This window comes from Salvelinus fontinalis, chromosome 26 (assembly GCF_029448725.1).
Source record: "Salvelinus fontinalis isolate EN_2023a chromosome 26, ASM2944872v1, whole genome shotgun sequence".
Lineage (NCBI taxonomy): Eukaryota > Metazoa > Chordata > Actinopteri > Salmoniformes > Salmonidae > Salvelinus > Salvelinus fontinalis.
This window is the reverse complement of record NC_074690.1, coordinates 45,155,248-45,170,979: the sequence shown is the minus strand read 5'-3', so window position 1 is coordinate 45,170,979 and position 15,732 is coordinate 45,155,248. Positions and strand designations below refer to the sequence as shown.

Here is a 15,732-nt window from a genome sequence, read left to right as displayed (position 1 = left end):
TTCTTTTCTCTCCGAGCATCTCCTCTCCTCTCCTCTCCTCTCCTCTCCTCTCCTCTCCTCTCCTCTCCTCTCCTCTTATTTTCTGTCCTCTCCTCTCCTGCCATCTCCCACTTTACCTTTCCATGTTTCCCCTTTCAGTCCCTCCAGTCTCCTATTTTACAGTTTTCAGGGTATTACACAGCTAAACCTGACAACCAGGTTACCCCAATCTGCACGCTGCCCCAAACCAATTCCCTGATCCAGCCCAACAATGTCCCGTCCACAGCAGTGCCTGCACCTCCTGCAGCACTCTCATATAGTATTAACATTCATATCAGCTTCTAGCTTTCCCCCCAAAGAAGAACAGAATCGTATGTTTAGCATGAGAGATAAAGAATGGGGAGAAGGGGGGAGAGACAGAGAGAGAGGGAGAGAGGGAGGGAGAAGAGAGAGGAAGAGAGCGGGCAAGATAAAGTGAGAGAAAGTGAGAAAACATAGTGAGAAAGTGAGAAAGAGAGCATAGCAAATGAGTTGGGCTCAGCTGTCCTGTCTGGAGGATAGATAACAATACTGAGGCACAGCGCCTGTGTCACCATAATGTGGTGGATGTCACCGCAGGCGAACTGATGAAGCACACGATTGGCTGAGAGACACAGTTGATGACAACCTATTTAAACCGTTGATGTGGCTGTCACTGCGGGCTCATCGATGCAGCATCTGATTGTCTAAAAGAGACGGCTGTTCACAGCATTTTTTTTTTGAAGGGCATTGGCAGGTGAGGCGGTGTCACCTCAAGATAATCGATGTTGGGCCGAGAAAGACAGTTGATGTCCGTATTCATATCTTTGAGTGATGTCTAAACTGGTTCCTATAGTAGAGGGTTCGTGAGGCAAACTGGTGTTGGACAAGGATTTTTTTGGGGGGGTGGTTTTATTTACTGATTGACAGGATATTTAAAGAGATTTTTAAACAGGACTTTGTTCATGACCGTCCTTGTTTCCTCCTTTATCCAATATCCACCAATGGAATTAATTTGATGTATTACCCTTCTATCCACTTCTCTCTAATCTTCCAAAAATAGAGACAAGTAGAGGCCTTAAGACTGCCTAATCAGTGCAAGTCGTGTGAGTGTGTGTGAGTCACATCAAAATAGAGTCCCTTCAGAGCCTTATAAAAATCATGGCAGAGCAGACTCCGATTAGTGTGTGTGTGTGTGTGCGCGTGCACATGCATGTGTGCGCGCATGTGTGTAATGTTCCTGGGATTACCGGGTTGTAGATGACAGGACATGGATTAGGATGTGTGAATGGTGACAAGGGAGAGCATGACTCCCTTACAGGATTAAGGACTGGCATTCATCTGTCACAGAAATGTACACACGTATACACACACACACACACATGCGCAGACACTCATACAGTATACACGTAAAAACACTTTTACAAACACACATATGTACACACTCATGTACACACTCAGGTACACACCTCTTTTCTTTGCCTTTCCTGTCATCCTCTCCTCTCCATCCTTTCATCTATGTCTGCTCTCCTATTAGTTTTTGTGAATGGAGCTGAGCTGACAGACACAATACCTCATTCATCTCTACCCCGCATTCCTCTTCCCTCTCGGGATTCAAACAGCAAAGCCTTCATCTGACAGGGTGAGAGAGACAGAGGAGGAAAGGTCTCCCTCACCTTCCCTCAGATCCTCTGTGGCTTGTTGTGTTCTGTACCTGCAGGTTTCTAACAGGTGTTTATCTCTCTCTGTCTCTCTGTCCCTCTCTCTCTGTCCCTCTCTCTCTGTCCCTCTCTCTCTCTCTCTGTCCCTCTCTCTCTCTCTCTCTCTGTCCCTCTCTCTCTCTGTTCCTCTCTCTCTCTGTCCCTCTCTCTCTCTGTCCCTCTCTCTCTGTCCCTCTCTGTCCCTCTCTCTCTGTCCCTCTCTCTCTCTCTCTCTCTCTGTCCCTCTCTCTCTCTCTCTCTGTCCCTCTCTCTCTCTGTCCCTCTCTCTCTCTGTCCCTCTCTCTCTCTGTCCCTCTCTCTCTCTCTCTCTCTCTGTCCCTCTCTCTCTCTCTGTCCCTCTCTCTCTCTCTGTCCCTCTCTCTCTCTCTGTCCCTCTCTCTCTCTCTGTCCCTCTCTCTCTCTCTGTCCCTCTCTCTCTCTGTCCCTCTCTCTCTCTGTCCCTCTCTCTCTCTCTGTCCCTCTCTCTCTCTCTGTCTCTCTCTCTGTCCCTCTCTCTCTCTGTCCCTCTCTCTCTGTCCCTCTCTCTCTGTCCCGCAGGTCTGAGGAGCTCTCTACAGAGGATGCAGCTGGAGTATGTGGATGTGGTGTTTGCCAACCGGCCCGACAGCAACACCCCCATGGAGGGTGAGAGACCCCGGGGGAAGAGGGAGGGAGAGGGTGACTCTCAGGGATGGGAGTGATTGATGGTATTGTTGTTGGTTTACTTTGGCACTCGTTTGTTCCACATGCACACACGGTAATGTGCATGCACAAACACACACACACACACACACATACACACAAGCAGGCAAACAAACACACTCACACAGGCATGTACACACTGCCCCCCCCCCCCCTCTCTGTGTTCAGTAAGTTTCAACAAGGCCTCTGTGTGTGTTGCTCCCCTCCCCTCATTCTACTGAAACAGGATTAGAGCCCCCCTCGAGGGTAGCTGGTGTATTTTGGGGTTGGTCTCCATGGAGATAGAAGTCCCACTGTGCTCCTCTTCTTTAATTTATCTTTCTCTAATTTGTGTCTCTTTGCTCTTTTTTTTCTCTGCCTTTGTCTCGCTTACTTACTTCCGCTCGTTCTTGGCTCTCCTATACCAGAGTGGGTCACATCACTAACTCGCTAGAGATTTCTTGTCTCTAAACCGCCTTCTCTTTCTCCATCCCCTCCTCTATTTCTTGGAGTGGCTAGACAGCCCCTGCTGTTCTCTCTAAGCTCGGATCCTTCTTACTCCCTCAGCCCTAGACAAGCCACCGGGGGTCCAGACTGTACACAACCTGAGCCAGTCACCCAGAGCCGCTGACGTCTGTCACACATGCACCATGCGTAGACATTTTCAAAGAAAGGTTGCTAGATCGTCTTTGCCCCACGGCCAACAACAGACAAATGTTGTCTCTTCTGATGTACCCATCACTACTAAATACGATACTGATTGACCGATTGACAGACACAGAAAGCAAAGCAGATGGATAGATGGACGGACAGATGGACTGACAGACAGGCACGCGCACGCGCACACACACACAAACTCTCTCTCACACGCACACACCCAGCTGTGATCCTATCCCAGGCTAACAATTTTAGGGAAAGAGAACGTTTTTGCAATGTTACCCTTAATGTTCCCCAGATATTTGAGTGTCTAGTTTTCCGTTAGTAGGGAGAACATTGTATGTTAGCAAAAAGCTCATGAAAACCTATTTAGTATGTGCTGATGTTAGAGTTACCAGGACGGGGTTGCCGTGTTCTCAGAATAAAATACTGTATATTCATGTTCTAAACACGTTTCATGGGAACGTTGCAGAAACATTTCTGTGTATCATTTGTCAGGACGTCACCTGACGATCCCGAAGAAATGTTCTCTCCAAAATAAAAGGGTTTCCTTTACACATCACCCGTTGTTACTGTTGTAGAGCCTATCAAGGCCATAATTGGTGAACCACTGATCTTTGGCAAGGTTAGGGACACCCACAGTGCTATTTAACATTCAGTGTTTTCAATTTACATATTTGAAACACATTGACATACATGAATACATTTTGCATCTATAAAGTAATTCATATTCATCTTGTCCTCACCTGGGATTTGAACTCACAACATCTTGGTTCATGTCCATCCAATCTTTCTGCTACAGCACCATGTCTGCATCAGTTATCAGTTAATCTTACTATTCTCTCAGCAATTTTCGGGCTTTCTGTATAGTGGTCTAATGTTGGTGGGTCATTTCACCCTGTTATAATGTTACTCCTGATCAATAAAACAGTTTTTCTTCAGTGTACTTTTAAGAGAGCTGAGATTCACTTCAATGTGCATTTTAAGAAGACGATGGAGAGATGTCCAGCTATATAGAATTAATAAGTACTAACAATTTATGAGAGGTAGTGGAAATGTGGTCATCAATCAATCAATTATAAAGCTCTTCTTACATCTCAGCTGATGTCACAAAGTGCTGTACAGAAACCCAGCCTAAAACCCCAAACAGCAAGCAATGCAGGTGTAGAAGCACAGTGGCTAGGAAAAGCTCCCTAGAAAGGCCGGAACCTAGGAAGAAACCTAGAGAGGAACCAGGCTATGAGGGGTGGCCAGTCCTCTTCTGGCTGTGCCGGGTGGAGGTTAAAACAGAACATGGCCAAGATGTTCAAATGCTCATAGATGACCAGCAGGGTCAAATAATAATAATCACAGTGGTTGTAGAGGGTGCAACAGGTCAGCACCTCATGAGTAAATGTCAGTTGGCTTTTCATAGCCGATCATTCAGAATTTGTCTACCGCTCCTGCCTTCTCTAGAGTTGAAAACAACAGGTCTGGGACAAGGTAGTACGTCCGGTGAACAGGTCAGGGTTCCATAGCCGCAGGCAGAACAGTTGAAACTGGAGCAGCAGCACGATCAGGTCGACTGGGGACAGCAAGGAGTCATCAAGCCAGGTAGTCCTGAGGCATGGTCCTAGGGCTCAGGTCCTCCTCCGAGAGAGAGAAAGCAAAAGAGAGAGAGGGAGAAAAAAAGGAGAGAGAGAGAATTAGAGAGGGCATACTTAAATTAACACAGGACGCGGGATAAGACAGGAGAAATACTCCAGATCTAACAGACTGACCCTAGCCCCCGACACAAACTACTGCAGCATAAATACTGGAGGCTGAGACAGGAGGTGTCGGGAGACACTGTGGCCCCGTCCAACGATACCCCTGGACAGGGCCAAACAAGCAGGATATAACCCCACCCACTTTGCCAAAGCACAGCCCCCACACCACTAGAGGGATATCTTCAACCACCAACTTACTATCCTGAGACAAGGCCGAGGATAGCCCACAAAGATCTCCCTCACGGCACGAACCCAAGGGGGGGCGCCAACCCGGACAGGAAGATCACACCACTAGAGGGATATCTTCAACCACCAACTTACTATCCTGAGACAAGGCCGAGGATAGCCCACAAAGATCTCCCTCACGGCACGAACCCAAGGGGGGGCGCCAAACCCGGACAGGAAGATCACGTCAGTGACTCAACCCACTCAAGTGATGCACCCCTCCTAGGGACGGCATGGAAGAGCACCAGTTAGCCAGTGACTCAGCCCCTGTAATAGGCTTTGAGGCAGAGAATCCCAGTGGAGAGAGGGGAACTGGCCAGGCAGAGACAGCAAGGGCGGTTCGTTGCTCCAGTGCCTTTTCGTTCACCTTCACACACCTGGGCCAGACTACACAATCATAGGACCTACTGAAGAGATGGTGTAATAGTCGGATGTCTGTTTTTGTGTTGTCCTGTCCCGTCCCGTGTATATATCGTTTTCTTCGTATATATTTTTTAATCTCAATTTCGATCTACGGACAGAACATACTCTCCTGCAACACGCCGCCTCAACCAATGTGGTACGGATCTGCTATTTTTTATACTTTAGAACCGGAACCCCACCAGAAGCTAGCCAGCTAAGTAGCTACAAGCTAGTAGTCAGTTAGCCACTGACTACTCGGACATCAGCCAGCCTCAGCCCGGTCAATTCCTGCCAGTCTGCGCAGCGCGATATCAACCCAGAGCATATCGGACTGCTTTTTCTCTACCATATCTCCGGATTCCTACCGCAAACTCTGAACCTTTACACCGGATCATCGCAGCTAGCTAGCTGCTATTCGAGTGGCTACTCCTGGCTAACGTCTCTGTCCCGAAGAAAGCACCAGTTAGCCTGGAGCTAGCCTCGAGCTAGGTCCATCTCCCGGCTAGCCAAAGACGTCCATCAGCCAATTCTTGGGCTACAATACCTTGTTTGCCAATTGGCCTGGACCCTTTACTGCCGACACAGAGCCCCGTTGATCCATCACGACTGGTCTACCGACATAACTGTCCGAGGTGGTTTCAACAGGCTCTTCCGTTACGATGTTCCCGGAGGCCCATCTGCTAGCCCCGGCCCGCTAGCTGTCTGAATCGCCATGTCTCCAGCTCGCCTGGCGTAGTAGCACTACTGAATTGGCTCCCTGACTCATCTAGTGCTACTCACTGAACCCTATGATCACTCGGCTACACATGCCTCTCCCTAATGTCAATATGCCTTGTCTATTGCTGTTTTGGTTAGTGATTATTGTCTTATTTCACTGTAGAGCCTCCAGCCCTGCCCAATATGCCTTAACTAGCCCTTTGTTCCACCCCCGACACATGCGGTGATCTCACCTGGCTTAACTGGTGCCTCTAGAGACAAAACCTCTCTCATTGTCACTCAATGCCTAGGTTTACCTCCACTAAACTCACATCCTACCATACCCATGTCTGTACATTATGCCTTGAATCTATTCTTCCGCGCCCAGAAATCTGCTCCTTTTACTCTGTTCCGAGCGCACTAGATGACCAGTTCTTATAGCCTTCAGTCATACCCTTATCCTACTCCTCCTATGTTCCTTTGGTGATGTAGAGGTTAACCCAGACCCTGCAGCCCCCTGCACCACTCCCATTCACCAGGTGCTCTCATTTGTTGACTTCTGTAACCGTAAAAGCCTTGGTTTCATGCATGTTAATATTAGAAGCCTCCTCCCTACGTTTGTTTTATTCACTGCTTTAGCACACTCCGCTAACCCGGATGTCCTAGCCGTGTCTGAATCCTGGCTTAGGAAGGCCAACAAAAATCCAGAAATTTCCAACCCTAACTATAACATTTTCCGACAAGATAGAACTGCCAAAGGTGGCGGAGTTGCAATCTACTGCAGAGATAGCCTGCAGAGTTCTGTCATACTATCCAGGTCTTTGCCCAAACAATTCGAGCTTCTACTTTTAAAAATCCACCTTTCCACAAACAAATCTCTCACCGCTGCTGCCTGTTATAGATCCCCTTTAGCCCCCAGCTGTGCCTTGGACACCATATGTGAATTGATTGCCCCCCATCTATCTTCAGAGTTCGTACTGTTAGGTGAACTAAATTGGGACATGCTTAACATCCTACAATCTAAGCTAGATGCCCTCAATCTCACACAAATTATCAAGGAACCTACCAGGTACAACCCTAAATCCGTAACCATGGGCACCCTCTTAGATATCATCCTGACCAACTTGCCCTCTAAATACACCTCTGCTGTCTTCAAACAGGATCTCACCGATCACTGCCTCATTGCCTGCGTGCGTAATGGGTCCATGGTCAAACGACCACCCCTCATCACTGTCAAATGCTCCCTAAAACACTTCAGCGAAAAGGCCTTTCTGAACGACCTGGCCTGGGTATGCTGGAAGGATATTGACCTCATCCCGTCAGTAGAGGAGAGCCTGGTTGCTCTTTAAAAGTGCTTTCCTCACCTCATCTTAAATAAGCATGCCCCATTCAAAATATGTAGAACTAAGAACAGATATAGCCCTTGGTTCACCCCAGACTTGACTGCCCTTGACCAGCACAAAAACATCCTGTGGCATTCTGCATTAGCATCGAATAGCCCCCGCAATATGCAACTTTTCAGGGAAGTCAGGAACCAATATACTCAGTCAGTTAGGAAAGCTAAGGCTAGCTTTTTCAAACAGAAATTTGCATCCTGTAGCACTAATTCTAAAAAGTTGGGATACTGTAAAGTCCATGGAGAATAAGAGCACCTCCTCCCAGCTGCCCACTGCACTGAGGCTAGGAAACACTGTCACCACCGATAAAGCTACGATAATTGATCATTTCAATAAGCATTTTTCTACTAGCTGGCCATGCTTTCCACCTGGCTACCCCTACGCCGGCCAACAGCTCAGCACCCCCTGCTGCAACTTGCCCAAGCCTCCCCCATTACTCTCGGGTGAAAACCCGAGGTTAGGCTGACCGGGACCCCCAGCCGTTCCATAAACGCCCTCCAAACTCTGGACGTGAACTGGGGACCAAGATCATAAATTATGTCCTCAGGCACCCCGTAGTGCCGGAAGACATGGGTAAACAGAGCCTCCGCAGTCTGTAGGGCCGTAGGGAGACCGGGCAACGGGATGAGACGGCAGAACTTAGAAAACGACCAGGATCGTGGTGTTTCCTTGAGACGGGGGAAGGTTGGTGAGAAAATCCACCGACAAATGCGACCACGGCCGTTGTGGAACGGGGACGGGCTGTAACTTCCCTCTAGGCAGGTGTCGAGGAGCCTTGCTCTGAGCGCACACCGAGCAGGAAGAGACATAAAACCTCACGTCCTTAACCAACGTGGACCAAGAGTACCGCCCCCTAAGACTCCGCACTGTCCTCTCGATACCAGGAGGACCCGAAGAGGGTAGTGTATGGGCCCATCGAATCAACCGATCATGGACACCCCGCGGCACGTACTGAACCCCTGCTGGACACTGAGGAGGTGCAGGTTCCAACCGTAACGGCCGCTCGATCTCTGCGTCCACCTCCCATACCACCGGTGCTACCAGACATGAAGCTGGAAGGATGGGAGTCGGATCGGTGGACCGCTCCTCGGTGTCATATAGGCGGGACAGCGCGTCGGCCTTCGTATTAAGGGAGCCTGGCCTATAGGAGATTGTAAAACGAAATCGGGTAAAAAACATGGCCCACCTGGCCTGACGCGGATTCAATCTCCTCGCTGCCCGGTTACGATGGTCAGTTCAGATGAGGAAAGGGGGCTTGGCCCCCTCAAGCCAATGTCTCCACATCTTCAGAGCCTTGACTACAGCTAACAAGTCCCGGTCCCCCACGAAATAGTTCCGCTCCGCCGGACCGAGCTTCCTCGAGAAGAAAACGCAGGGCGGAGCTTCGGTGGCATGCCCGAGCGCTGTGATAGCACGGCTCCCACCCCAGCCTCGGACTATGAACACCAAAGAGGGGTTCGGATGAGCCAGCACGGGAGCGTTGGTGAACAGGTCCTTCAGGCGACTGAAGGCTCTGCCCGCCACTGCTTACCAGCACAAGCGCGCCCGGTCCCCCTTCACCAGTGAGGTAATGGGAGCAGCCACCTGACCAAAGCCTCGGATAAACCTCCGGTAGTAATTGGCAAACCCTAAAAACCGCTGCACCTCCTTTACCGTGGTCGGAGTCGGCCAATTACGTACGGCTGTAACGCGGTCACACTCCATCACCACCCCAGAGGTGGAAATGTGATAACCCAGGAAGGAAACGGCTTGTTTGGAGAACACACATTTCTCAGCCTTGACGTACAGGTCATGCTCCAGCAGTCGCCCAAGTATCCTACGCACCAGAGACACGTGCGCGGCGCGTGTGGCAGAATAGATCAGTATATCATCAATATACACTACCACCCCCTGCCTGTGCAGGTCTCTGAGAATCTCGTCTACGAAAGATTGGAAAATGGCTGGAGCATTCTTCAACCCATACGGCATGACGAGGTACTCATAATGGCCAGATGTGGTACTAAACGCGGTCTTCCACTCATCTCCCTCCCGGATACGCACCAAATTATACGCACTCCTAAGGTCCAGTTTTGTGAAGAAACACGCCCCGTGAAATGATTCCACTGCCTTGGCGATGAGAGATAGCGGATAACTAAACCCCACTGTGATGGAATTTAGACCTCTATAATCAATGTACGGACGCAGACCTCCCTCCTTTTTCTTCACAAAAAAGAAGCTTGAGGAGACTGGTGACGTGGAGGGCCGAATATACCCCTGTCCCAGAGATTCAGTGACATATGTCTCCATAGCCACTTTCTCCTCCCGGGACAACGGGTACACGTGACTCCTCGGAAGTGCTGCGTTTACCAGGAGGTTTATCGCACAATCCCCTCGTCGATGAGGTGGTAATTGGGTCGCCCTCTTCTTACAGAAGGCGATAGCCAAATCGGCATATTCAGAGGGAATGCGCACAATGGAAACCTGGTCTGGACTCTCCACCGTCGTCGCACTGATGGAAACTCCTAGGCACCTACCTGAACACTCCTCTGACCACCCTCGGAGAGCCCCCTGTCTCCATGAAATCTCAGGATTGTGATTAACCAGCCAGGGAATCCCCAGCACCACTGGAAACGCAGGAGAATCAATAAGGAAGAGACTAATCCGCTCCTTATGATCCCCCTGCGTTACCATGTCCAGTGGAACCGTGGCCTCCCCGACCAGCCCTGACCCTAATGGTCGGCTATCTAAGGAGTGCACGGGGAAAGGTTGGTCTAACGACACCAGGGGAATCCCTAGCCTTAACGCGAGCCCACGATCCATAAAGTTCCCAGCTGCGCCTGAATCGACTAGCGCCTTATGCTGTAGAGAGGGAGAAAACTCAGAAAAATAAATTAGTAGGAACATATGACCAACAGGGAGCCCTGGGTGAGTCTGGTGCTAACTCACCTGGGGTGAACGAGGAGTGCTCTGCCTACCATCCCGACTCCCAGACGAGCTCCTCCAGCACCGATCGGCAGTGTGTCCTCTCCGACCACACCTGGTGCAGGAGGAGCCTCCTCCTCCGGTCCCCCTCGATGCGGTTCCCCCTAACTCCATGGGGATTGGAGCGGGAGGGCCTGGAGGTGGAACCAACAGGGCCCTTTCTGGATGCCCGAGGGCAGCCAGCATGTTGTCTAGTCGGATGGACATGTCAATAAGTTCGTCGAGGGAGAGGGTGGTGTCCCGACAAGCTAGCTCCCTGCGGACGTCCTCCCGGAGGCTACAGCGATAGTGGTCCATCAGGGCCCTGTCGTTCCAGCGGCCAAGGTCCGGAACTCCAGTGCAAAGTCCTGCGCGCTCCTCGTCTCCTGTCGCAGGTGAAACAGGTAGTAGTGATCCCTCACCAAGTCTGGGCCATTCCACACTGCGTTGGCCCACTCCAGGGCTCGACCCGTCAGACAGGAGACGAGGACGCTCACGCTCTCCTCCCCAGAGGGAGTCGGACGAACGGTAGCCAGGTACAGCTCCAGCTGTAGTAAGAACCCCTGGCACCCAGCCGCCGTTCAGTCGTACTCCCTGGGGAGCGCCAGACGCAGAGCACCGGATCCGGACGCCGGAGGAGGGGTAGGTGCTGCTGGCGGAAGAGGAGCTGGGGATGAGGTAGGGAGGCCACTCCTCTCCCATCGGTCCATCCTCTCCATCATCTGGTCCATTGCCGACCCGATACGGTGGAGAATGGCCGTGTGGTGGAGGACTCGCTCCTCCATAGATGGGAGAGGAGGTGCAGCTGCTCCTGCTGACTCCATTACAGGTGCGGGATTCTGTCACAAATTGCCTGGAGTGGTGGGTGCAGAGTCACTTGCAGAGAGCAGAGGATACTGGGGAAAACCGTCTTTATTGGGATTCCCACGCGAATGCCCAAAACCATAGGCGATAAACAGATAGAAAAATTGTCCGACCCAACACAGGGCACAAACGGACAGGAACACAAACACGCACACCCCGACTAACAGAAAATAATCCCGCACGAACATAGGCGGGCCTTACAGGCTTAAATAGACATAAATCAAGAAACAAAATAAGGGACAGGTGCAACCAATAAGACCAAACAAACAGAAAAGGAAAAAGGGATCGGTGGCGGCTAGTAGACCGGCGACGACAACCGCCGAGCGCCACCCAAACAGGCAGGGGAGCCACATTCGGTGGGAGTCGTGACAGTCATTAAAGTTTGGCTACATTTTCAAGCGCCTCCCTCATGTCAGCATAGGTCTGGCCATCACCTGCAATTTGATATGTAGGCTAATTATTTATCTACATATACTTTTTTTTTCATGACAGAATAGCTGGGGTATTTCGGTTTTCAAAGCAATTTAATTGGCTATTTTGGTTAATGGCCTTGTTGCCCTTGTTGTAGATTGGGCATCTCTTGAAGGCCAATTGGCCTTGTCCCTAAAATCATGAAATTACAGACATGGTCCACACAAGACATGAAACAACATGACACAATACAGAACATTAATAGTCAGAACAGCTAAAGGTCCGAATTAAATGCATTTTAAAGCGGAACACATAGCCTTTATATCAATACATCCACATAAAATATCTAGGTCAAATAGGGGAGTGGCATTGTGCAGTGAGGTATTGCTTTATCTGTTTTTTTAAACCAGGTTAGCTGTTCATTTGAGCAATATGAGATGAAATGGAGTTCCATGCAATAATAGCTCTATATAATACCGTACACTTTCTTGAATTTGTTGTAGATTTGGGGACTGAAAAGACCCCTGGTGGCATGTCTGGTGGGAAAGGTGTGTGTGTCAGAGCTGTACGTAATTGACTATGCAAACAATTTGGAATGTTCCATACATTAATGTTTCTTATAAAAATAAGAAGTGATGCAGTCAGTCTCAACTTTTAGCCAAGTGAGACTGCCATGCATATGATTTATATTAGCCCTCTGATTACAATGAAGAGCAAGACATGCACTGTGTTCTGGGCCAGCTGCAGCTGAACTAGGTCTTTCTTTTCAGCACTTGACCACATGACTGGATAATAGTAAAAATAAAACAAAACTAGAGCCTGCAGGACTTGCTTTTTGGAGAGTGGTGTCAAAAAATCAGAGCATCTCTTTATTACGGACAGACCTCCGCCCATCTTTACAACCATTAATTCTATATGTTTTGACCATGACAGTTTACAATCTAAGGTAACACCAAGTAATTTAGTATCCTTAACTTGTTCAACAGCGAGTGGCGCAGTGGTCTAAGGCACCACATCTCAGTGCTAGAGGCGTCACTATAGACACCCTGGTTAGATTCCAGGCTGTATCACAATCAGCCGTGATTGGGAGTCCCATAGGTCGGCGCACAATTGGCCCAGCGTTGTCCGGGTTTGGCTGGTGTAGGCTGTCATTGTAAATAAGAATGAGTTTTTAACTGACTTGCCTAGTTAAATAAAGGTTAAATTAATAAATACAATTTTAAAAAGGGCCAACCCCTTCATTACCAGATTCAGCTGAGATTTAGAGTTTAGGGAATGATTTGTACCAAATTCAATGCTCTGAGTTTTATAGATGTTCAGGACCAGTTTATTACTGGCCACCCATTCCAAAACTGACTGCAACTCCTTGTTAAGGGTTTCAGTAACTTCACTAGCTGTGATTGCCGACATGTATATGGTTGAATCATCAGCATACATGGACACACAGTCTTTGTTTAATGCCAGTGGCAGATCATTGGTAAAAATAAAAAAGGGTAGCAGGGCCTAGAGAGCTGCCCTGTGGTACACCACACCCTACATGTTTGAAAATTGAGAGGTTTCCATTTAAAGAAAACCCAAGATATGGTCAATAATATCAAAGGCTGCACTGAAATCTAACAGTACAGCTCCCACGATCCTCTTATGATCAATTTCTTTCAACCAATCATCATCCGTTTGTGTCAGTGCAGTACATGTTGAGTGCTCTTTTCTATAAGCATGCTGAAAGTCTGTTGTCAATTTGTTTACAGAGAAATGGCATTGTATATGGTCAAACACCATTTTTTCCAATAGTTTGCTGATAGCTGGCAACAAGCTGATAGGTCGGCTGTTAGAACCAGTAAAGGCCGCTTTACCACTCTTGTGTAGCGGAACTACTTTGGCTTCCCTCCAGGCCTGAGGACAAACACCTTCCTGTAGATTCAGATTAAATGTATGACAGGTAGTAGTGGCCTTAATGGCTCACTGTTCATTGTTGCCATTTCCTGCCTAAGTTTGCCCACTTTGCCAATAAAGTAATCATTAGAATAATTGGCAACATAAAATGGTTTTGTGATGAATACGCCATCTGATTTTATGGAAGGGTGGAGTTGAATTTGTCTTTGTCCCAATAATTTAATTTAAGGTACTCCAAAGTTTTTCCACCATCATCCTTTATATCATTGATCTTGGCTTCATTTATTTGTTTATTTTTTTGTTGTTGAGTTTAGTTACCTATTTTCTTTCTTCTGCAATAAATCAGCCACAGATTTGCAGCCAGACTTATTAGCCACTCCTTTTACCCCATCACTTTCAACCATACAGTTTTTCAATTCCTCATTAATCCATTAATATTTCTAAAAGTCCGTTCCTTAACAGGTGCATGTTTATCAATAATTGGAAGAAGCAATTTCACAAATGAAACAAGTGCACCCGTCTGGATGCTCTTTATTAATCACATCAGACCAACAAATATTTTTTTCGATCATCCACATAAGAGTCAAAGCAAAAAATGTGATCACTACATGTGGGTGATCTTGTTCCTGTCGTGTTTGTAAACACCCTGGAGGTTGATTAATTAATAACCTGAACCAGATTACAGTCACTGGTTACAGTGGGAAGCTTCCTCTTGAGCGGACTGTTTGATGAAAACCAGTCAATACTGAGGTCCCCAAGAAAGTTGACATCTCTGTTTACATTGTTAGTTTTACACTTCAAACCAAGTTTATTCAGCCACTGGGTCAAACAGCTGCAAAGATAAAGACCTCTTTACACATATTTATACCCCCATTTAGGCAGAGTCTCCTCCTTTCTCTAAACACTACATTATTGTTGCTAGGCAGGAAGTTTAGGGATGTGGGTCATAAACTGTGCCTTCTCCCTTCATGTGACCTGACCTGACCTTGGCCCACAAACTAATCAACAGCTATCCACCCTTATCAGTGACCGCAAACATGTTATTCCCTTTACCCTTACTTAGTAACTATACAGGGCGCTGGCTCTTTCTTATACAACCTCCATTGACCCCACCATATACATTCCTCATACATGTAACACTTAACTTCTAGTAAAGCAAGTCTTTCAAACTAGAATTCAACAACATCACATTCACTATCAAGCATTTCACACACATTATTTAGATACTGACTGTTAGCACTTGGTGGTCTATAGCAACACCCCAAAATAATAGGCTTTAGATGAGGCAGCTGAACCTGCAAACACAGCACTTCAATAACACTTGACAGAGATCTTCTCTAAGCATTACAGGAATATGGCTCTGAATATGTCTATAGAAACATCTCCCCCATAAGCATTCCTGTCTCTTCTATAGATGTTATGTCCTTGTATTGCTACTGCTGTATCATCAAGGGAATTATCTAAATGAGTCTCAGAAATGGCAAATATATGTGTCAGGTTGTGCGCTACTGGTGTAGAAGTCAGGTGATTGGGGACACTGCCCTGTGTAGGGTGCCGTCTTTCGGATGGGACGTTAAACGGGTGTCCTGACTCTCTGAGGTCATTAAAGATCCCATGGCACTTATCGTAAGAGTAGGGGTGTTAACCCCGGTGTCCTGGCTAAAATTCCCAATCTGGCCCTCAAACCATCATGATCACCTAATAATCCCCAGTTTACAATTGGCTCATTCATCCCCCTCCTCTCCCCTGTAACTATTCCCCAGGTCGTTGCTGCAAATGAGAACGTGTTCTCAGTCAACTTACCTGGTAAAATAACGGTAAAATAAAAATAAATAAAAAAAGGTGCAGGAGAGTAGAGAGTTGTGATCAGGCGCACACTTTATTTGGCAGGAGCAAACAACAGACGGACTCAACTGCGTCAAGCCTTTCCTGGGTAGCTTCTCAGAGATTGACATAATATGGAAAATAACAAACTAAGCAAGAGAAAAAAAAAAGAATTCCATTAATCAGTTGGTGTGTGTGTGTGCGCGCTCTGGGATTGAATCTATGAACCCATAGGCTTGGCTCTCTCATCCCTTCCAGGCTTTTGGGAATGAGGGTGGACAATGAGCCTGTCATAGC

At 48.0% G+C, this 15,732-nt stretch overlaps 1 protein-coding gene across 1 annotated transcript in view; it reads left to right on the top strand.

The window, feature by feature from the left end:
• LOC129824436 (voltage-gated potassium channel subunit beta-1-like) overlaps positions 1-15,732 on the top strand; it is a 79,779-nt gene that overhangs the window by 44,430 nt on the left and 19,617 nt on the right. The window contains exon 8 of the mRNA XM_055884087.1: positions 2,256-2,342. Coding sequence (XP_055740062.1) covers positions 2,256-2,342 — 87 coding nt within the window. The remainder of the gene's footprint in view (positions 1-2,255; positions 2,343-15,732) is intronic.